The 23,106-nt window shown below is 43.2% G+C and overlaps 1 protein-coding gene across 2 annotated transcripts in view; it reads left to right on the plus strand.

Moving 5' to 3' along the window:
- The window catches only part of CDKAL1 (CDK5 regulatory subunit associated protein 1 like 1), a 480,236-nt gene that overhangs the window by 357,646 nt on the left and 99,484 nt on the right, over positions 1–23,106 (plus strand). For both annotated transcript variants that reach the window (XM_054985473.1, XM_054985474.1), the window contains 2 exons: positions 6,801–6,981; positions 22,153–22,215. In XM_054985473.1, coding sequence (XP_054841448.1) covers positions 6,801–6,981; positions 22,153–22,215 — 244 coding nt within the window. The remainder of the gene's footprint in view (positions 1–6,800; positions 6,982–22,152; positions 22,216–23,106) is intronic.

Raw genomic sequence — 23,106 nt, forward strand, 5'->3', positions numbered from 1 at the left:
GATTTAAAATTAAAATGTTTCAATTTCCAGCCTAATTCTGGCTTGCCTAGTCCTCTTCCTTTTAAGAATATTTTTCCTACCTCTGTTGTAGCAATGAGGCAATTTATTAATATCTAGAGCTTAGCTACAGGACTGGTGTAAAGTCAACATAGACCACAAATAACTTTATCTGTACTCTCTGGTTAAAAACTCTTGTTCAAAAAGGTAGCAGAATGTTCTAGTATGTGTGAGCAGGGGCTGCAGATCTCCTTTCCTTGACCTCTTGGTATCATAGACAGACAGGCATGTTTTGAGAACTTTCTTCCATCAGATATGAAGGCAAAAGGAAAAGGGGAAAGGAATCAAACTAGCAAATTCAAAAGAAAATAAAATGCTCAGCCATCATGTCCATAGAAATTAATCAGCCTCTATACTTATATTGTACAAGTGTAAAACAAATTCCTTGTTTTCAAAGATGGAGACAACTTTCTGGTGAAGGACATTGCTTTTTCTTGACACTTTGGGCTTATTGGAAAGACTGGAGTTAATTAGTGTCAGTTCCCAGGGGTTAGGATGACCCCATTGCAGGGGCAGGGTAGTTGCCACCACTGCTAACTGGGTCCTAGGAAACTAGGGTGGGGGGGACACCAAATCTGATGCTGAAGTAGGGCTTCTGATAAGGTGTTTGGCAGGTTTTACACATTAGCATATAGGGCAAATATATAAATAAATATATTTTTACTTTTAGAAGTAAAAATACTTCTAACTAACAAAGCACTGTTCATTTGCAGAGTAACAAAGCTCTCCCACACTACTTGGCAGGATAATATAAAAACTTGGTTAAGGATATGAACACACTATGGTCAATTGGGGGGCGGGGTAAATTACTTGGTGAAGCATCAAATAAATGTAGAACATGTTGCTTGAAGGTTATACCAACATTACTGACAGAGATGCTAACACAAATGTCTATTGCCAAGCAGTTACAAGAGCTTGAAATGAAGTATCATTGATTTTAACTGAATTGTATTTTGTATATAGATCATTTAATTAAGTTGGAATTAAAGAAATATGCCTCTCCTATTTAAACTTTTTTTGTCATACTTTGGCGATTTACTTTCTTTCCACCCTAGCTTAATTGGAATGTATCAAAGGTCGTTTTATGAGAGAGGGTGGTAGCCCAAGAGTGTAGGTGGGGAAGAATCTTGTTGAGGCCATAAGCCATCACAGTGGAAAGAGGAAAAGGTAGTCACCTGGAATCCCTCTGGCTAAATACACTGATATAGGCTCTTCATAGGATCCCCGACTTGGTTCTTTTTTATTTTGATGAATACAGAAAACTAGATGTGTCATCCCTTGTGCTTCTCTTCTGTACATAAAGCAATAGACATCATTTTTAAAACCCTAAAAAGATTTATTTATAAACTGACCTGGATAGCCCAGGTGAGCCTGATCTCATCAGATCTCAGAAGCTAAGCAGGGTTGGCCTTGGTTAGTACTTGGATGGGAGACCTCCAGCGAAGACAAGGGTTGCAGAGGCAGGCCATGGCAAACCACCTCTGTTAGTCTCTTGCCCTTAAAACTCCACCGGGGGGGGGTCACCATAAGTCATCTATGACTTGAGGGCACTCTTTACCACCATAGACTATTATAGCACGTTGTAAAAGAAAACACTAAATGGCCAAAGAGCTAGGAGATGAAGTTCCCAAGAGACATGCCAGCAGGGACTAGATATCTGCTGCAACTCTGGCATCACTAATCAGCCACATGGGGGCCGCAGAGAATATCACACAGATCAGCATGGCTCGGTGGAAAGATGCTGGGAGGATAGCATGGTTGGGGCTCCAGGTACAAACCTAATGTGGGAAGAAGAAAGAGAAAGGCTAAAGCCTCAGGACTGAACCCACACACACACGTGGCAAAGTGGGGAGCTGGATGGCCTAGCAGATGGAGTGACCTAGAGATTAATCATTTTGGCCATTACATGGCAAGTTCCCCTCTGTAGCATCCATGGCAGTGGTGTCCCCCCATGTGTTAACCAACTGCATGGCTTATCAGATACTAGCAGTCCTGTGGGAGCGTATGAGAATCTCTAGAGCCCCCGCTCCTCAGAGTAGCCACACATCATCTTTGATGACCCTCCAAGTCACACCCAGGCCGTTTCCACACAGCTTACCTTGTTCTGGAAATCTTGCGCGAAATCTCGCGAGAAGACGCCGTTATCGCATCTTCTCGTGCGATTTCGTGTGAGATTTCACTGTTTTCCAGAACAAGGTAAGCTGTGTGGAAACAGCCCTAGCCCCCTGCAGTGTTCTGAGGGGGAAGAAGGGAGGTGGAGAGCTAAGTATGGGCTCAGCCTCTGAGGTGCCAACAAACCACTGCTCTGCTGTGCAGCAGGGAAAAAAAACAGAGGTCCAGTAGCACCTAGGAAGCCGGCAGGAGCCACTCCAGCATTACCATCCCTGAGCCAAAGGCCACCCTTTGGGGTGTGTGAAATACAGCCCTATGGGAAATGACAGGTGAGGGGAGGAGTTGAGGCGGGGGGGGGGGCATTGAGCTACTGTCGTCGTCTGCACACAAGGAAACAGGGGGAGAGTTGTGGAACAATGCAAACTTTATCAAAATGCCAAATGTGAAGGGGATGCCTGGACACAGATTGCAAACTCCCTTTGTCAGGCATGGCAACTGTGTCTGTGCACGCTGCTCCCAGGGACCTTTCTGCAGCAGGTTGAGCCATCCCTTGTGCTGCTTGCTCATGAGCAAGGCAGACTCGCAGGTCCAATGGCTGCTTGAGGGAGAATGCTCCTGGAGCTGGGCTGGAAATGCGTCTGAGAAGTTTGCAGGGGTTTGTGACAACTGTGCTCCCAAGTCTCCTCGTTGGATTGCCACCTGCCTGAAGGAAAATAGAGAGATGCGCAACAATGGCAAGACCAGGTGTGCTGCACCTCAGGAAGGTCTATGGCCCCATGGGGGAAGCAGGAGACTCCACTGAGGCAGAGGTCGCTGGCATCCAAATACACCCATCCAGCACAGAACTGCTCTGTGACTGTGTTAGCTTGATTTGCTCCTGCTATTGCTGCATGGCACTTTGACTCTGTGAAGAAATGAGTCTAGCAATTGCTTACCCACATTAGCAGGGGAGTACAGAGGCAGACTAACCCACAGTTATGCCCTGTGCTCTGTATGGGGGGGGGGGAGTCCAGTCAAGGTAGTCTGCACACAGCCCCTATCCTTTGTCTCCTACCCACCCCTGCCCAAGGCAGCTCAGTCGAGTATGCTTCCCTGGAAGCTTCTCTCTTAGTTAGACATGGGCCATGGTGACTAGAGGGCAAGGGTCAAGCCATCCCCCCCGGCCCAGCCTGATGTGAGGGGGGACAAGGAGGCAGACGTGGCCAAGTGAGTCAGAGCAGCTGGCTCCCCAGCTCCCTCTTATTTTCAGTTCATCACTGTCCCTTTGAGCTGAGCCTCTGGAGCAACGGGTACCTGGTGGGGGTCTGCAATGAGAGATGCTAGTAAAACATTCTGGACGTAGCTCTTCCCCGCCCCCGAGCATAAATGCAAAGTGCTTGCTCAGTTTTGCAAAATGCCTATTCTGTGCTCTTCCCAGTACCATGGTGCATAACATTCTCAGTCTGCATGTCAAGGAGCTCTTGGATAAAGTCCCATGCTGCACCTCCAACATACTGAGTTCACGGACATCCTGGAGGAAAGGAGAATGTTACAAGCTGTTTTGGGTCCCCCTTACGGAGAAAGGCAGGGTATAAATAAAGTAAATAAAATATCAATATAGCCAAAAATGAGGGGCAGAAAAAGGTGGGTGGGTGGGAAGGAGTGAAGGAAGCAGGGAAAGGTAGGTGAATATGGAGGTTGCCAAGAGGAAGGAAAGGATAAAGTGTGGGGAAGGATATACAGGGGAAAGTGAGGTAGCCCCTGCAAGTCCTTGCCAGTTTCCAATGTGTAGCTGGGTCTTGCAGCCACCGCTACACAAGTCAGCCATAATTTTTCTGGGGTAGGAAAGGGAAGGGAATAAAGCTGAAAATGGGCAGGTAAAGGTAAGTTGGCTGGTGGTGGGAAGGAGAGAATGAATTAGGAAAAGGGGGGAGAGACTATAGGGGCTTTCAAGGAATGGACAGAGGAAATATTGTGGGAGGGTTAAATGAGATGCCCTCACAAATCCTTGCAGGTCCCCGCTTGTTACATAAAATTCAGCAAGTTGATCAAGAGTCATATAACTCCCTAAGCTTTTTAAGTACTTCACTTTAACTTCAAATATTTGTTATGTTTCATTATGGGGATTGAATGCTGTCTGTAATGATGGGGAAAGTTTAGCATGTTTTTAATGGCTTGGGTTGGTCCTGCTTGACCAGGTTGTGGTTAACCTTTGTGTTTGTAATTAAATCTACAGCTAACTTTCATAGTTTCTTTTATTTGGAATATAACAAACATCCAGAAAAAACAAATCAAATTAGTTGGTACTTATTTCAAAAGGAGCTTTAGGCACAATATGCTTATTATGATTTTGAAATTGGAAAGAATTTAATCCAGTGTCAGGGTAGTTTGTCAGTGAGGAAGGATGGAACTTGTGTCAAGGACTTTTCACCAATTCTGGAGTGACTGAAACTTACCGTTCATGTTCCCATAGAAACTGGCAAACATATCTGAAATGGATGACATTGCCAGTGCTGTAGGTATTGCATGCTTTTGCAACTGCCAGCTGTGTCATTAAAATGGGTGAAATAACTAAAATAGAACTGGCTTTTGTCAAATGTAATACACATCCTATTAATCCTTTGAATGTCAGACAGTGCTACTTGCTGTTTATTGGTAGAGTGGTATCTTTTGCCTCATTTAGGCCTGGCAGAGTTACAAATCCTGTAAAGCGAAAAAAGAAACCAAGAATGCAGATTTTTGCTTTATTTTGATATTGGAGTGCAGATCTTGAAAGAGTTCAGAAGTATGTTGAATATACTTGAATGTGCAGGTATTGTACTCTCTGACGTCTTCCTGGCATTTTCAATAAAAACATGGGGGTAAAAAAAAATGCTAATGTTTTCCAGTGTGCTTCTAGTATATGGAATAGTAAGGAGGTGGACTGGTTGCCCTAGGACATGTAAGCCAGTAGTTTTCAAACTTCCTGCTTCATGGTAACCCTGTCTGTGTTAATGCTGAAGAATGGCTGAACACTTGCAGTAGAAACCTTAGCATATTTCAGAAGATTCTGGGATTCTAAGGCACATAGGGAGTTCACACGTGGCACTGGCCCAGGCATGTTTAGCTTCACTCTTGCTTCATATGCACTGAGAGTTCACCCTAGATTATAGCCAGAGCTTCCTTGCAGATTCACTATTTATTTATTTATTTATTTATTTATTTATTTATTTATTTATTTATTTATTTATTTATTTAACCAAATTTATGCCCCACTTTTCTGCCTTCATGAAAGCCACCAAGACAACGAACAAATTAAAACATACATAATTTAAAAAATCACATTTTAAACTATTAAAAACAATAAAAACACATCATTAAAACAATAAAACCATAGCTTAAAATATATACAAAACATAAAAACAACAATTAAAACATTTTAGAGGGCAATCAAATAGAGTGATTGAAATGGCTTTGATTGATGAATCTCTGATAAGTCTTTTTTAGAAAATTCAAGATACCCCAGAATACTATTTGAAAGACAACGAAAGACAACAAACAAATTAAAACATACATAATAAAAAAAATCACATTTTAAACTATTAAAAACAATAAAAACATCATTAAAACAATAAAACCATAGCTTAAAATATATACAAAACATAAAAACAACAATTAAAACATTTTAGAGGGCAATCAAATAGAGTGATTGAAATGGATTTGATTAATGAATCTCTGATAAGTCTTTTTACGAAAATTCAAGATACCCCAGAATACTATTTGAAAGCTGATCTAGGCTTAATGTAAATGTTGGGTTAGGAAATTTCCCTGGCAGGTTGGGAAATGTTTTAGGGGAGAAAAGATTCCTACCTTTCTCTTTGGCTCATCTTTCACATATCAGATAGGGAGATTTTTGCATGAGGAACCCCTCTCATTTCCAACCTGCTGACACTTTCATATCCCCCCTCCACACACTTACCATTCAGTGGAATCATATTTAAAGACCTTGTGGCCAAGGTTCTTCACATGCAATAATTAACAACAATTGCACATACTAACTAACCTATAATTCTTAAATCATGGTGGTCACCTGTTCTACTTGAATATTACTCTGCATTTCTGGGAATTTATTGACAAGTCCACAGTTTATAAATAAATGCACAAAGTACTGGTCTGGGGGGTTCAGGAGAACGAAATGTCGCACAAGGAGTTGTTCATGTTTTCTCCACCAGTTCTAACACTTTAGGGGAGAATTACTCAGTGTTCAGTAAATAGTTATTAAAAATCTTGTTCCATTCTACAGTTCTTTTTCTTTCTTAAAAGTCCATTTTTTAAAAATTCTCTTTCAGTCCCTTATTAATGCCCATTCATGGTCTTCATACACATAAACATCATGAAATTTTACAGGGGTGGGGGTGTATGCTAAGAATACTCCATCAACAATTATGAGTCCTTTCACAAAATTTAGTTTTCAGGGTTTTCTTGGAGAGAAACCAAGCAGCCTAATCCATCAAATACTGTACTGTAGGCTCTTCAATAACACTGTGTTTTACCAGCTACTGCAGATGATCTTCAGCTTGAACTGAGAACAGGATTTACTGAACGCCTGGTATTCCGCTAGAAAAAGAAACTAATTCTTCAATGTAATGCTTTTTTGTTTTCTTTCATTTCAGAGTGCCTGGAATAACAATTGCTACGGACATCATTTGTGGGTTTCCAGGGGAAACAGATGATGATTTTCAAGAAACCATGAAACTTGTAGAAAAGTATAAGTTTCCAAGTCTCTTTATTAACCAGTTTTACCCACGCCCTGGGACTCCTGCTGCAAAAATGCATCAAGTTCCAGCTCAAATAGTAAGAGAAGTTTTTTTTCTTTCCATCTTTCTAGGGAAGATCATCTTAAGACACATAAGTGTGGAGTACAATGGGCTCTGGACTAAGCTTTGCTTGCTAGAAACTTTTAGTTGGGGAGTTTTATTTTGCAGAACATTGAGAATTTTGTTTGAGTTGCCAGCCCCCCATGGGGGACAAGTGAGTTCTCCCCCTCCCCAACTGCTGCCCCCCTGCTACTGCTCACCTGGCCTGCACAGGAGTAAAAAGTGTGGGAAAGCTGTCCAGAGTACATGCCAAATGGTGCACATCCTCTGTGAGGTTGTTCAAACCAAAAGAAACAGGGTCTCAGTGGGGCCACTTCTTTAAGAATTGGCTCTGAACACAGCAAAAATGCTAACACCCCATCACTTTCAATATGACCTGGAAGTGATGTCATCAGAAGCCCTGCAGAGCACATGCACGCACACCAGAAGAACCGGTTCCCCACTCTGCCCCTGGTTTGAAGATAGAGAGACCTGGCAATCCTCAATATGGTTCAGATTTAAGCTTTATCTGTTGCTCTTAGCTCAGACTTTTGTTGAAATAGCATTGGAGAGTGTCAGATTTGAATGTTTGAAATGCGATGAACCTGAAATCAAAGCTATAGGGGGCTTTGATTATTATAGATTTTACCTCTGCTTAAAAGGATCCAGAAAATTCTGATGAGAATCAGAGTAGGAACTCTCATGTTGAGAGGAAGAGATAATGAGACCACAGAAGGGTTAGGGGATGTGGAAATGCACTGTTGAAACTTGTCCCTATCTCGCCAATGACCAAACCCTGAGTGTTTCTTAAATTTCATCCAGTGTAGAAGCAACTAAAACCTTTTTCTTGCCACTGGCATTCATTTGTCAGAGCATTACTTCACTGAACAAAGCAGAATACAGCTTGCACATTTTGTGTTTATCCATCAGTCTTTTTCTTAATTCGTCTTGGGTAACTTTGATGTGGGAAGTAATTTTATTGAGGAAGATGGCTATCGGCTGTATTTTAATTCTTACAGAGTTTTTTTTTAATTTGCTTTCAGTTGTTAGTGGTAATTATTATTTTTAAGGTATAATTTGATTTTTTTAACAGTAATGCACTTTAAAGGAACTCATTTGTCTAACTCTGGGGCAAGTGAATGTCAGTGTCGAGAAGAGTATTAATAAAATCTGAAATTATTTCAAAGCCAAAAAGATTATGTCAGTAAATATTGTCATATATTGTTTCATAGTGCAGGGATGTCCTTTCAAGAGAAATTAGTTTAGTTGGTATATTAAAATTCATTGCCTAGTTTGTTACCTGAGAGGAGCCTGAGGTCATTCCTTATGATTTGGAAGCACTATCCCCTAATCCCAAAAATGCAGCAGATTAGCTGTGGTTACTCAGTGATGAGGAAATGCACCTTTTATTGAGCTTTGCTGTCTATCTACTCCTTGCTGAAATTAAAGTTGTCTCTCTAGTGCTTTTTTGTTTTAAAAAAAACTGCCAGTACTTACTTACTGGTGCATCTGGTCACAACCCCAGCTGTCAGTGGGCTCCTCCCTACCACCAGCTAAACCCCTCCAATGTCTCATTCCTACCCCATCCCTATCCCCCTGCTGTCAGTGGGCTCCTCCCTTCTCCTAGTCCATTTGCCATCCCAGCTGCCTCCCCTCTACAGCTTCTTTCCTGAGGCTGGAGTCGTCCAGGAGCCGAGCCAATTGCTCAGGTTTGGCTTGGCCCATCCATTCCTAGGCCGTTCATCGCTGCATTGTGCCTGTGCCTGCCTCCCCTGGGCAGGCACAGGACTCAAGCCCAGATGCCAACTTCTCCACCAGCCTCTGACAGCTACCCTGACCTCCCTGACCTTTGCTAAACAAAAAGATGCCAATTTGCCATGCTGGAGTAGACCAGCACAAAAAACCTCTGATTTCTCGATTCAGTTTCGTTTTCCCGGCCATGTCGGACGCTCCTCTCCGCAGGTCCGGGAGGAAGCTCCCGAGCAGCCTGACCGGGTGGTTGGCCCGCGAGGGTTAACCCCCAGGACTCCCAGTGAGGGGGTCAGGGTCCGGAGCACCGCGGGAAGAGCCCCCTGAAGTCGATGCAGGGGGTAAATTGCCCGTTTGCTCCTACGGAGGCCGGCAGACTTGCGCAGCACATCACGTGCTGCCGGGCCATGGAGAACGGCAACAAGCAGATTTAAGGTGAAAACCTGGAAGTAAGCGAATCCCTTCTGTTATTCTAAGCTTATGCGAAGGATTGGTGGGAGTTGAAGCTAAGAAGGTTCAGATATCTTCCCCTTCATTGAGTTTTGGAACTTAGTTGGCGGACTCCCCCCCCAAGATGGCGACGAAAAAGCAGAGCCCTGCTCTGGGCAAATCTGTTTCGGCTGCTTTGCAGGGGAAAGGAGAGTCTCTTGAAGAGGTGGTTAAGCGGTCAGTCGTTGAAGCTATGAAGCCCTTTGTTGATAAGCTAAATGAAATCAGTCAAAGGGTTGGTTCAGTTGAAAACGAGGTGAAAACCATTAAAGACGTAGCGTTTGGGGCAGAGCAGTCTGCTCGGGAAAACGCAGTACTCATGAAAGCAACAAACAAAGAAGTAAAGCTTTTGGAGAGTCAATTGATAGGGTTACAAGTGGATCGTGCTCAGATGGTATTGCGTCTTCAGAATGTGAAGGAGGAGGAGAGTGAAAACTTAAAGGATTTGGTGTCGGAACTTTTGGCGTCATTCACAAAGGCAACTAAAGAAGAGTTAAAAAGCGATATTCTGGAAGTCCGCCGGACATCTTCAAAATATGCAACGAAGCGTCAGCTGCCTCGCGAGACTATTATTGACTTTTCATCTGAGAAGACTCGGGACACCATCTTATATAATTCGTACAATGTGGACTTGGACTTTCTGGGTAACAAGGTTAAGATATTGAAGGACATTCCATTTTTAGCTCGGAAAAGAAGATTCAAATATAAAAGGTTTGCAGCTCTTCTGAGGAAATGTGAAATAAAATACAAATGGTTATTTCCGGAAGGCATCTGGTTCAGTTATAAAGACCAAGCCTACAAGATAACATCGGAAGTACAGCTGAGGGACTTTGTGTTTAATCATCAAGAGTTTCAGCAAGGAGAAGATTTAGGATCTGAAGGGGAGAATGGGGAGGAGGGAGTAAGCGCAGCTACTGTAGCTGTTCAGAGAGAGCTGCGACCGAGACGCGGGGGGGGGGGGGAGAAGACCTGATCCTGACTGTAGTTCGTACTTTATAAGATCTACCAATCTAATAGCATATTAGAAAGTTTAACTTTAAATAATTGTATTATGAAGGGAATGCAATACTTGTAGATGTAGTGTGTGTTTTTATATGTTGTTTTTTCCCTTTCCCCCTGTTCCCTTTTTCCCTTCTTTGTAGTTTTTGTGGCTAGTAATTAAAAAAACAACAACTCTGATTTCTATGCAGTCCCACATGGGGACTGCACATGCGAAGGCCAGCCGCAGACGTATCAAAACTCGCCCGGCCTTTTCGTGTGCTTTTTCAGGGGGCACGCTATAAAAGGCAGGGCGAGCAGATCCCTGCCTTAGTTCTTCTTTAGCCACTGCTGAAGAAGTATGTGCTTCAAGCTTCTCTTCAACTCTGAGCAAGAAAAAAAGAAGAATATGACTTCGAAGGCACTCTTCACGAAATGCCTTAAGTGTGGATCCAAGATGGCCCAATCCAGTGGGCATGAGAAATACTTCATGTGCCTATAAAGAGGCACACAATACAGTGTGCTGTGGCGTGAGTAAACAGTTCACATCTAAGGCTCAACATGAAAGGGCATCGCACCTAAAATCAGAACTATGAGAGTCAAACCTCCGACTCCGACTCTGAGGTTTCGAAGGCCGCTAATAAAGGACCGCAGCTCCCAGAATGGGCCTCCTTGGTATCTGCGATTTCGGCTCCAAGTGCCAACAATATGAACCAGTCAGTTCCTAAATATTCTGGCTCATCTCAGTCTTCATCTGAGCTGCTGTCGAAAAAGTCAAGCTGAAGTCAAAGCATGTTGAAAAGCACCCAACTCCAAAACCGCAAAAGAAAAGGCGATCCTCAGCTTTGATTCCATACGCCTCAGTGGTGTCCAACCCACTTGCGGCTCTGAGAACTCCTTTGCCAACTCCTAGACGCCGATCGGCTTTGGTTCCTGCTGTTCTAGAGGGCAAGATTCCAGACCTCTTGGAATTAGGCCGGCTTTATCTCCATTACCACTTTCCCCAGTGCGACCTGCACAGAAGGAAGAAACTTCCTTGCCTCCAACTGACACCAAGAGTTGTCTAGACATCATTAAAAGACACAGATGCCCATGGGTTCCATAACCTTCTGAGTCAGTATTACTACACCTACGGCATGGAAGGATCTCCAGGTCTTTACCTGCTGCCTCTACAAGATGACTACTACCCTGCAGAACCTCGTCCTTCAGTCGCAAAGGGGAGGCCAGCATCGGTTCCTCCAACCGTTCCTGTGGACACCGAGTCTCTGGAACCAACACTTGATCCACCAATGCATTCCGACGACGGCTCCAAATCCAGTTTCAACATGTCATCTGAGCCATCCCCTCCCGAATGTATTACAGAGGACTCTGCTGTGTCTCCCACTGAAGACCTTCGCCTCTACTCTGAGCAGTTGGTCAGAATGGCAAGGTCATTCAAAATTGAAATGATTTGTTCAGCTCCACCTTCATTGGATCCAATCTTTGAGGGAAATGATCTTTTCTCATCAACCACTGACAATGCCCTCCAGAAAATAAAAATGATAAGTTGACTGCTAGGTCCCTAGGCATTACCCCGGTCGTACCTTACAAGCACTAGTTCCCTCCTAGACCTTATCCTCACTACAACCTCAGATACAGTCGGTTTCCGTCTCAACCCTCCCAACATTTCCCCCAGAACCAGCAAAATGTTGCTTCCGCTGTTCCATCCAACCAACCTTGATGGAGGTATTTCCGGCATAAGTCAAAGGACAGTTCCAGTTCCCCCATAGAGCAGCCAGGCTCCACCAAACAAAGTTTTTGATGCCAAGACATCTTTCCCCCTCCCTGTTGGTCAATCACTGTCCCCTACCTGCATGGAACAAGAAAGTTCAGAATGTTGTCATTAAGAGATATTTTACCCCTCTTTGAAAACCACTGTTGGTTCGTAACTGTAGATTTGAAGGACGCTTACTTTCATGTCCCAATAAATGTTTGTTACAGAAAATATCTCAGTTTCCAATGCAGTTCTGAAAGGTACCAATACTTTTGATACCTTTCAGAACCGCAGTGGTACTGAGGTCCTTTCTTTCAGCCTTTTCCTCAGCCCTTCGGGTGTTCACCAAAGTTTTGGGCCAAACTTTTGGCTTTAAAGAGTTTTAGGGCAGCAGGGATGTAATGTCCACCCTTTGTTCAGAGAAATCTAAGTATATTGTGAGCTAACTTTTGCCCAATATCTGCTGTGTGGACAATATGCACTTTTTTTGAACCAGAGACATGAAATATTGCACCGAGATATTTGAAGGTCTGTACCTGTTCAATCAAGTGGACATTGATGGTCCAGGTTCTAGACTTCTGTTTCTTACCAAAGGCCATTATTTTTGTTTTTTGATAATTTATGTTAAGAGAGTCTTCCTTGCAGTGCTTAGGGCTCTTCTGAGCCCAGCTGGGGTTCTTGACAAGATGGCTGCATCATCTGCATATAATAAAATAGAGATCTGGCGTTGCTGTAATTTCGGAGGATGAAAGGCCTGCTTGTTTAGGGATTTGACCAAGTCATTTATATAGAAGTTGAAGAGAGCCGGTGCTAAAATGCAGCCCTGTTTCACACTTCTCAAAGTGGGAACAGCATTTGAAAGATGCCCGAGCTTACTGTACCTGACCTTTAGGGAGATATTTTCATGTAGGGCATGGATCAGGAAGAGTAGCCTGTGATCCATGTTAGTGGCCTCCAGCTTGCCCCAGAGCTTAGCTCTGGAAATAGAGTCAAATGCCACCTTTAGGTCAATATAGGCAACATATAAAGATACTACTCTTGTTGATGAGTATTTCTGTATAAGGTGTTGAAGGATCATGCAGTGATCTGTAGTACATCTACCTTCTCTGAATCCTGCCTGTTTGTCAGAAATCAGATTTTCCTGTTCAAGCCAAATTTTAAATTTATCAAGGAGGTGGGACGCATATAATTTGCTGATGACACTAAGCAGACTGATTGACCTGTAGTTCGTTGGGTCATCCCTACTCCTTTTTTTGAAAAGGGGAACTATAATTGCCAGTCCCCAATCCTTAGGGATATGACCAGTTTGGTCGATGTAAGTAAGAAGGGATGCCAGCAAGGGGGCCTACCAATTGATGTTGCATTTTAGGAATTCAGGAGGAATAAAGTCGACTCCAGGTTCTTTGCCAGCCTTCAGCTGACCAACAAAAGACTTGATTTCCTAAGTAGTGACAGGCAGCCATGAAGGAAGGATTTCAATGGGCAAAACAGGCAGTAAGCAGGTTTAATCCTCATGCATCTTCTGGAAATACTTTCCCCAGGTATCTGAGGTGATGTAAGTGTCCAGATTTGATGATGTTGTAGGGATTGAACTAGAGGTGATTTTCCAAAACAGGGATGAATTCCCATCTCTGGCCACCTGAATAAGTCGTGCCCATGTATTCATAGAATCTTCTTTCTTCTTACAGCCAAGTAATTGCTTATATTGCTTCTTTTGATTTTGAAGGAGTATTAAATCTCTATGTCTCGCTGTCCCTTCTGTCCGTCCAAAAAGGTGGACTGCAGAAATTAGCGCCTGTTTTGCTTTATGGCAATCCTTATCGAACCATGCTTTGGACGGTCTCCCAACACCCTTTCGAATTGGCTAGACTTCTCTTGTTAACAGTGGTTGGAGGATCTGTATTATCTTATCGTAAGCTGCAAGTGGGTCATCTTCTATATTGAGTGAAGTCAGAACTGTATAATGTTTCTGAAAGTATTCTCCTCCCAGAGCCTCCTTGATTCGCTCATCAAGTTGAGACGACCATTTCACTCGGCAGCCTGGCTGCGTTCTCTTGACTTAACTTGCTTTACTTTCAGTCGTGGCTCTTGAGTGAGTAAGAGAGAGAGAGTGCTTGCAAGCAGGGCTGCTGGTCTAAGGAAGGGCAAACTGCTTTATTTAACTTGCTTTACTTTCATTCATGGCTCCTGAGTGAGTGCGTGAGAGAGAGAGAGAGATGTTAATTAGTTGGGACAACTGTATGGGTTGTTTTTTCTTAACTAAAACCTCACTATTCAGGTTTAATTGCAGTGCTGGCACTTTGAAATAAATAAGTTGGTTTTGTGTTGCAGTTTGGGCACTCGGGCTCAAAAAGGTTCGCCATCACTGATATAGGGTAACACTTGAAAATTTTTGACCAAAGATCATAATGGCCCATTCACGAGCATGTAGTCAATTGTGCTTGATCTTGTGCCAGATAGGAATGTAAATTCGCCTGAATGATTGTCAGGGGTGGAGCTATTTAATATCTGCAGAGTTAATCTGTTTGCTAGTATTATTAATTGTACTCCAGCATAGTTAGATCTTATAACCAAGGAGACTCTACCTCCTCTGTGACGGTCCATCTGGCGGCCATCTCAGCCTGTCAAAAGGGGGAGAAGGGCAGGTCCCTCTTCTCCCAACCAGATTGCAAATCCTTCCTTAAAGGGTTGGCTAATGTTTATCCTCCAGTGTCCAAACCCACTCTTCAGTGGAGCCTATCTTTGGTTTTAGCTACTCTCACGCATAAGCCTTTCAAGCCTCTAGCTACCTGTCCTCTCAGATTTCTCACAGCCAAAACAGCCTTCTTAGTGGCCATAACATCAGCTAGGAGGGTGAGTGAACTGCAAGCCCTGACTTATGATCCACCTTTCCTCAGAATGCTTGCAGACAAAGTGGTTCTCTGTCCCAGCCTCCCAAGGTAGTCTCTGCTTTCCGCCTCAACCACCTTCAATGGAGTCTGATAGACTCCTGCACACCTTGGATGTCAAATGTGCACTGTGTTTTTACCTGGACAAGAAAGGGCCCTAACCTATTTGTCTCCATCAGGGGATCTGAAAAAGGACAGAAGGTCACTGCTCAAACCATCCAACTGGTTGGTGTGGCTCATTAAAGAGTGTTATAAATAATCCACACAACCTTGCCCTTTGAACATCAGGGCACATTCTACAAGGGCCCAATCTACCTTGTCAGCATTTAGTTTGGGCATTCCACTCGTAGACTTACACATGGCAGCCACCTGGTCGACGCTGACCACCTTTATTAAGCACTATGCAATTGACATAGACTCCAGAAGGGATGCTGCAGTCGGCAAAGCAGTCCTGAAGAGTCTTTTTCGAAGGAGAGCAGCTCGCCTACCTCCCGGGTAAGTTAGCTTGCTAATCTCCCATGTGGGACCGCACAGAAGACACGATGATGAAAACAGGGTTGCACCTACCTGTAACTTGTTCATCGAGTGTTCTTCTGTACAGGCACACATTCCTCCCTCTTTTCCCCACCATATGCTCTTTAATTTCTCCTTCATCGGTGGCTTATTGAACTGAGGGAAGGATCTGCTTGCCCTGCCTTTTATAGCCGTGCCCACTGAAAAAGCGTGCAAAAAGGCCAGGCGAGCATCTTGCGCATTTCGGAGCTTTAATACATCTGTGGCTAGCCTGCGCATGCACAGTTCCAATGTATACCTGCACAGAAGAACACTTGATGATCAACAGTTACAGGTCAGTGCAACCCTGTTTTCTCATTCCAGTTGAACGTAGTGCACATGGAACTCTTTCTAAAAAACTGGAATCCTGCAAATCACTTCTCTGATAAGAAGCTAAATCATCTCCCAGAGAGCTAAACAGCAGGATTCCAACTCTTTGAAAAGGGCTATGTACCAGTTCTGTTTCTTTTCTGAAACATTAGTTTTCATCTCTGCTAAGAATTCCTAAGCAGGTCGCAACATATTAAAAAAATAACAAGTCCAGTATTTTTTTAAAAAAATTAGGCGGCAGCAGAAAATAAAGCTCAGTTTACTGTATCATCTATATGTTATATATGTCCCAACAGGACATTTTCTTGGTAAAGTATATCTAAATGCTAATTGGCTCATCTGCCTGCAGTAGGTAGAAAAGAAATCGTGATACAACTTTGCTATTTTCCAAATCTGAAGATTTTCCCTGACTGAGCTGGCAAAGGCCAAGAATAGGAGAAGCTGAGAGCTTTCAGTCAGGCAGTGCCATTAAATAGGTGAGGACTTGGTACCATGAGCAAATACAAGAAAAGGGGTAATGGTACAAGTAAGGGATTACCAAGCCCTGTTTCCTCCCTTACCCCCTACAGCATGAACTGTGTGCTGAAAAGAGGTTTCTTTTGGTATAGCTTGGCCTCTGACTTCCTTCAAGCCATGCTGTGTCCACTTTCTTCATCCCCTTTCTTGAAACAGTGTTGTACTTCCTTCCACTAAAGCATTGTTCTGTTCCACCTTGTATCACTGTTTTTTCAAAGCTACTTGATGCTATAAAGGGGTGGCAGCAGCCAAAGGCTCTCCCATGTAGTGTCAGCTGGGCAGTGTTGAGGGTAACCCAGAAATGTTGTCACTTGGAGGAGAACAGAATACAATTAATACTTTCAGCCTTTGTCTTCATCAGTCATAGTCACACTGATTCCAGACAATATGAGTCTTCCTACCACACCAGATTTAAAATTAATATACTAGACCCATTAAGATTCCTTGTAAAATCCGAATGAACTGCAGATATTCTAGTTAGAATTCGAATGTTATGCTGTAATGCTTCTCTGAAGTAGTTAATGCACTCAGTTTAAAAAATGGTTGGAATCAGACTCATCGTATTTGGGAAACTAAAGGAGGTTAGGTATGATCTTCTGCTTCCTATTGTATGCTTCTCCCCTTTGAAACTCCACAAAACGGGATCCCCTATACATAAGATATCATCAGTGTATCTTAATTCTCAATATGGCTGTATCTGTTGATACTTAAATTTGGAGACTGAAGCCATGGACAGATAAGAGAGATTTTACTACAGAACTGAAAAAAGCTCCAGATTTGCAGAAAAATTTAATCTTAAAAAAATAGATGGGGGGATGGTTTAAAACCTACCAAAATAATAGAATCTGCACCTGTACCTTTAAGAAACAAAAGCTCTCAGTTGCTGTTGCTAGGCAACCACAACTGTACTACTAGCCTTCAAGCCTTGGTCAGTAAAAGGCTAGGGAAAGGGGCAGGACCCTTTCTGAGACTGGTTTGGCATTTGGGAGAAGCACTCATTGGGGCCAGGCCTGGTACCAACCACTGAGTGATTTGTTACCAAGTGTCTTACATGATTTGCCCAGGCCCAGCTATTCATTACTGTTCAACAGCAGACACCATAGCCATTGTAGCATAGTGGTTAGAGTTTAGAATGAGATCTGGGAGACTCAGATTTGAGGAAAATTATGTAAGCTGGGTTCCCCTTGTGGAAAAAGGTAGGGTATAAATGAAGTAAACAAATAATAAATATAGCTGAAGTTTAGGGGGAAAATAAAAGGTAGGTGGCTTGGTGGGTAGGAAGGAAAGAAGGAAGCAAAGAATGGTGAAGTTGTGGGGTGCCAAAAGGAAGGAAACAGGGAATAGTCTGGGAAGAAGGATAGAGGGGAAGGTGAGGTGCCTCCTGCAAATCTCTGCAGTTTCCTAACTGGGTCTGGCTGGGGCAGGAATAAGGAAAAGCTGAAGACAAGGTGGGTAGACAAGGATAGTTCACTGGTGAGTGAGAAGGAAAGAAGGAAGGAAGAAAAAGCTATGGAACTTTCAAGGAAGTGACAGAGGAAATAGTGGGGGGGGGGTTGAGATGCTCCCTACAAGTCCTTGAGAGCCCCCCTCTTGTTAATGCTTAAACTTGTTTGCTCATTGATGTTGGGAATTTTTACCTTTCATTAAGGAAATCTTTTTGCATCCTAGCTCTATTTGACAACTGTGAATAAAGGAAATAGCCATGTTACTTAAATTGTAAACTCCATGGAAATTTCTTGTTGTTCATTGGCTTGTGTATCTGCCGTGAATGTTATAGTCATTATTGCAAAACAGTCTTTCAGTTTACATTGCTTAGTCTTGTTTCCCTTTCAGAAAAGTTTTTTTTTATTCTATGCATTTTTGTAGGAGGTAGCAACCCAAGGAAAAATTAGATTTTCTTAGAGAATTGCAGTCAGTGGTACAAGCTGGGGGGGGGGGGAGTGCTCACAGAACCACTGGAGGGGCAGAGGGAATAATTTAGACATCCCCTCAGATGAACCCTATTTTGCATCCTCTAAGATTCCCTCATCCTTCTTCCCTTTCCCTTTCCCTTTTCCCTTTTATTTTCACCTGTTGCTATCAACATTCTGCCAGGTTTTGTGGTTTTCTTTTGTTTATTAACTTACAAAATCATATTTTTCTGGGTATCTAGAGTTCCCCCTCCTCCCCTGAGGAGACCTAGAATGATAGAATCATAAGGTTGGAAGGGACCTCTAGGGTCATCTAGTCCAACCTCCTGCACAATGTAAGAAATTCACAACTACCCCCCCCCCCCAGACTGCCCCAGTGATCCCAGTGACCTCTGCCTTGTCTGTGAGTGGTCTAATTTTGCTGCTCTTGACAACTACATTGGGCCATCCGGTTTACTCTTAGGTATAATGAACAGCTCATATCCTGCAATAAATCACTGGGGGGGGGGGTTAGAAATAGGGGTGTGCAACCCCAAAAGTTTCGGGTTTCCTGCTTCTGGTTTACCCAAAGCAGGAAAAAAATTCAGGTAAACCGAGAAACTGCTTTGGGTTCAGGTATTTAAGCCGATTTGGGATTATTAGGGAAGATTGAACCATTGTTTCCAATGGGAAACGCTGCTCCTGGCTATCCGGGGGCCTGGAGGGGACATTTTCTTCCCAAATATCTCCAAATTTGCAGGGGTTCTCTCCCAACCCTCCTCTCACAGCCACCCAAGTTCCAGGGAGATTGGACTTCGGAAGGCCATGTTATGGCCCCCAAAGAAGGTCCCCCCAGCCGCTGCCTATCTCTATTGTTTCCTATGGCAAAAAGCAGGGGGAAGGTTCCCAGGAGGCTGTGGGTAGCATTTTGCAAGCAAAATGCACCAAACCTGCAGGGGACCCTGTTATGATCTTTACTTTCTTTAGGGTAGATTTTTCTTTTAATCTATCCCTTAACCCTCTGGGTAGTCTGCTGCCATCAGGAATATTTTATTCCAAGATATTTTATTCCAAGATATTTTATTTTCCCTTTGGTAACGTTCCCAAAGCGTCAGGCTCCTTCGTGGTTCTATGTGGCCCTGAGGATAGGAATGGAATATAGCAATGACAGCTACACTGGGATATAACAAAACAAAATAAACTTTTATTTAGTTAAGAAGCGTATTGGTTTCATAAAAGTGGTTCTTGGTTCTTAAAGTTACTTCGTTTACTCTCATTCACACAGATCTCTTCCAAGGCTTCACACACAGTTAGCCTCTTTCTCTAACTCAATATTTGTCTCACAGAAATGCTTAAAACTCCTCAGGCAGCACACAGCTAGCCTTTCTTTCTCTGGCTCTCATTCACAGAAATATGAAACCTGCTCAGGCAGCCCACAGCTGGCCTCTCTTTCCCTGACTGAGTGTCCTTTCACAAACAATGCTCAGTTCAGGTTCCACACAGGTTATATTTCTCTCATAAACACTTTAACATATTCAGGCAGCACACAGCTAGCCTGCTTTCTTCTGACTGAAAACTTTCTCTCTACTCTCCGTCTCAAACTGCATTCACTCCGCACACACTCTCAGTCATCAACCAATCATATCACTTACTCATCCCTCTCTCACTCCCACTCTTCACCTAGCTCAAACCAAGCATTTAAAGACACGTGCACACATTTACTTGGAATCATTGCAGACCCTCTCCCACTTCTCCTCCCTTGGCCACCCAAGTTTCAGGGAGATTGGACTTCGGGGGGCCATAAGGTTCCCCCAGCCACATTATTCCCTATGAGGACTAACTTCACACCAGAGAATCACAATAAAAATTTCATTAAAAATACACAACAAAATCATATAAAGCAAGTGAGTGAGCAACTAGAAGTGAACTAATGAACAACCTGGTGCATATGAAGGGTGAGAACACAAGGGCTGTGGGCTCCTGGCCTGTGGCTCACAGCAGGATGTTTGATGAATGGGCTATTTCAGTGGACATGGGAGAGACAGGGGTGAGATTTTTCAAAGATGCCCAGTATCTGGCAAGAATTCTCTCTGCCTATCTAATTTCTGTAGCATCTGGAAAGGTGACAATGCAAGGCCCCTCCTTCCCTCACCTTTTTTCTATACCAGATCAGTAAGGCACAAAACTGCATGACTCTCCAGGATGTTACAGAAAGAGGAAATTGATCTGGCTTGCATAACAGAGACACCATTAGAAGAAAATGATGTAGTGTGTCTGTCCCAACTAACTCTGCCTGGTTATGCAGTCCTCCACCAACCCCACACAGGTGATTGCTGGAAGGACTGTCATTATCCTCCTTGCATCCTTCAACTTCTGCAGACTCCTGGTACAAACTGTAGGTGGCATTGACTGTATTCTTTTGTTAGGAGCTAAGGATAGATTATGCCTCCTGCTTGTTTACTGGCCATCTAGTTCCTCATTGGGCACTCTCTTGTGACAGAGGTGCTCTCGGATCCAATGCTGCAGACACGTAGACTGAGATTCTGCAGGAGCAACATTTATGCCCAGGATTTCATAGTCTCTGGGCCTTTCTCAAATAATGATGGGCCCAGCACATTAAAGAGGCTACACTTCAGAATTTATCTTTTCCACCAAGTCTTTGAAGGGGGAGATTTGACTTTGAGGGGCCATGTAATGGTTCCCCAAAGAAGGTTGACCGCCACCCCACTTTCTATTGTGGGAAAATTCAGACTCCCACACTAGAAACACATGGAATGTGGCATCCATGGCCACAGGCAGAAACCCCTCAATAAACCCCCCAACAGCCCAACAAAACCAAAGACAAACTCTTCAGAATTCCCCAGCACCCCCAGAGCTGGCTGACCAGCCATTCTCCATGCTTCCCTATGGGGCCAACCATCGCAACAGAGATTCACACACCAAAAAAAATCAATTAAAAAAAATAGGTAACAGCAATAAATTAAAAACATCACATCACTGTTAAATCACAATGTACAGTCCTAGATTAAATCAACCTCCACCATCACACCAGAGAATCGAAAACACTCCAAAAACACACCAAAATAATTTTTAAAAACTTCATTTCTTGGATTTTTGGGAACAGCATTAATAGCACATTCAAATCACAGTCCCACGTTGAAACAATTTTTTTTAAAAAAAATACTGTCCTCCCAGAGAATCCCCCAATTGGGAAGGGATGAGCTGCTTGCTGCTGCAGCGCCTGGCTCTTTCTTTCAGCCAGTCTTCCTTCCCTGATCACTCCCCTCTTCCTCTCCTGCCTCTCTCACTCCCCTCTTCCCACTCCCATCAATTGAAAGCCGCGGGAAGAGAGCTCTTTGAAGCTTTTTTCCTCTTGCTGTGGCAAGGGAAAAAGGCTTCACAGAGCAACCCAAATCAACCTGAATCAGTTCAGGTTGCTCTGCTTTGGTTACCAAATTGGGCCAGCCCTGCTGGGGCTGATTTGGGAATCACAGATCGGGGTTGATTCGGGTTTGCTTCAGGTTTCTGAAACCCAAAGCGTACATCCCTAGTTAGAAATCCCAAACGAGGTACCAACATCTTTGCCACCAGGATTCTCTAAGATCAAAGTTCGTTCAGGAGGCACACTTTTCTTTGTCTTCTTTCATCTTTTTTTTTGTTTTGTTTTCCTCTCAATATTTCATAACATTCTCATTCTTCATTTGAGATTCCCCCCCCTTTAAATTAATTTACCAGTGATACTTTTCTGGTACTTGAGGAAACACCTGAGTATTTAGAGACCACTCCTTTGTTTATGGTGTGCTTCCGGGGACAGCCAGGTAGAATGATTGCCTTGAATGCTGGTGAAAAATTTATTTTATCAAATTTGGGGTACAGACCTAAGTTTTTGGAAAATCAGATTTACTCTGATGTTAATATATGCATATCTACTTCTTTTAATATGTGCACTGTATTGGTTTTGGTTGTGAATCATAGATCATTATCTTTTGCTTTTTTCTCATTACTTTTTCCTTGTTTCCCCACAGAAAAAACAAAGAACGAAAGAACTATCCAGTTTGTTTCATTCATACAACCCTTATGATCACAAGGTAAAAATATCTTATCAGTAATAGAGTTTTGGTATCCAGAATGATGTAAATGTTTTTCAGTGTGCTGTATGACAGAGTATAACCATTTTGACCCCTGATGTGACAGCGGCTGTTCTTGCTACTCTAGTGTTCTAGAGTCACACTACTAGATTCTGTGCCTGTGCAGAATGCTTAGGGTTGCCAGGTCTCCGAGACTCACCAGCAAGGGGGGGGGCTGTTACTCCCCTTACCTTCCTCCCTCTTTCTTCTTTTCCTGGTTTTCTTCCTGTTCCTATACTACCTGATTTACATCTGATCACCGGACTCCATGCCTATGGCACAGTAGTCCACCTTCAAAAAGTGCCTCAGCAAACTGTCCAGCACTCCTTCACTTGGACATAAAGTTAAGTGTGGCTTGCACTCATCTCAGGGCAAGTTTGTGGAAGTACTCCTTCCTTATCAGCTTCTATGATTTAGTCTGTGTAGGCTGTGACAGTCTCAATATGTTGTCAATCTGTATGCCGTGCAGGAGTGCTTAAGTGTCCATTAAAACATCAAGCCCCTGTAATGAATGTGACTACCATTTAATGTTATTTGTATTAGGGAGTCTTTGTGGTGTAGATGGCAGAGTATATGAACAGTAATATCTTCTTGAGGGAGAGACTATAGATATACCATGATTCCTTGATGCAATCTGTACTACACCTGTTAGATGCAGTTGAATATGCATTGCAACAGGTACTGTTCTTGATTACATTACTAGTAGATTTGGTAATCTGGCACTCTGAAAATTTCTATTATGTTCTACATTTTCATGTTTTTGCAAGAATCTTGATTTTTAGTGCCACCGTTATGCAAAATATACTACAAACTGTTTCATGCTGATATAGTCTTTCATTGCTGTATGGAGGT

Source organism: Eublepharis macularius, chromosome 7 (assembly GCF_028583425.1).
Source record: "Eublepharis macularius isolate TG4126 chromosome 7, MPM_Emac_v1.0, whole genome shotgun sequence".
In the NCBI taxonomy this organism is placed as follows: Eukaryota; Metazoa; Chordata; class Lepidosauria; order Squamata; family Eublepharidae; genus Eublepharis; species Eublepharis macularius.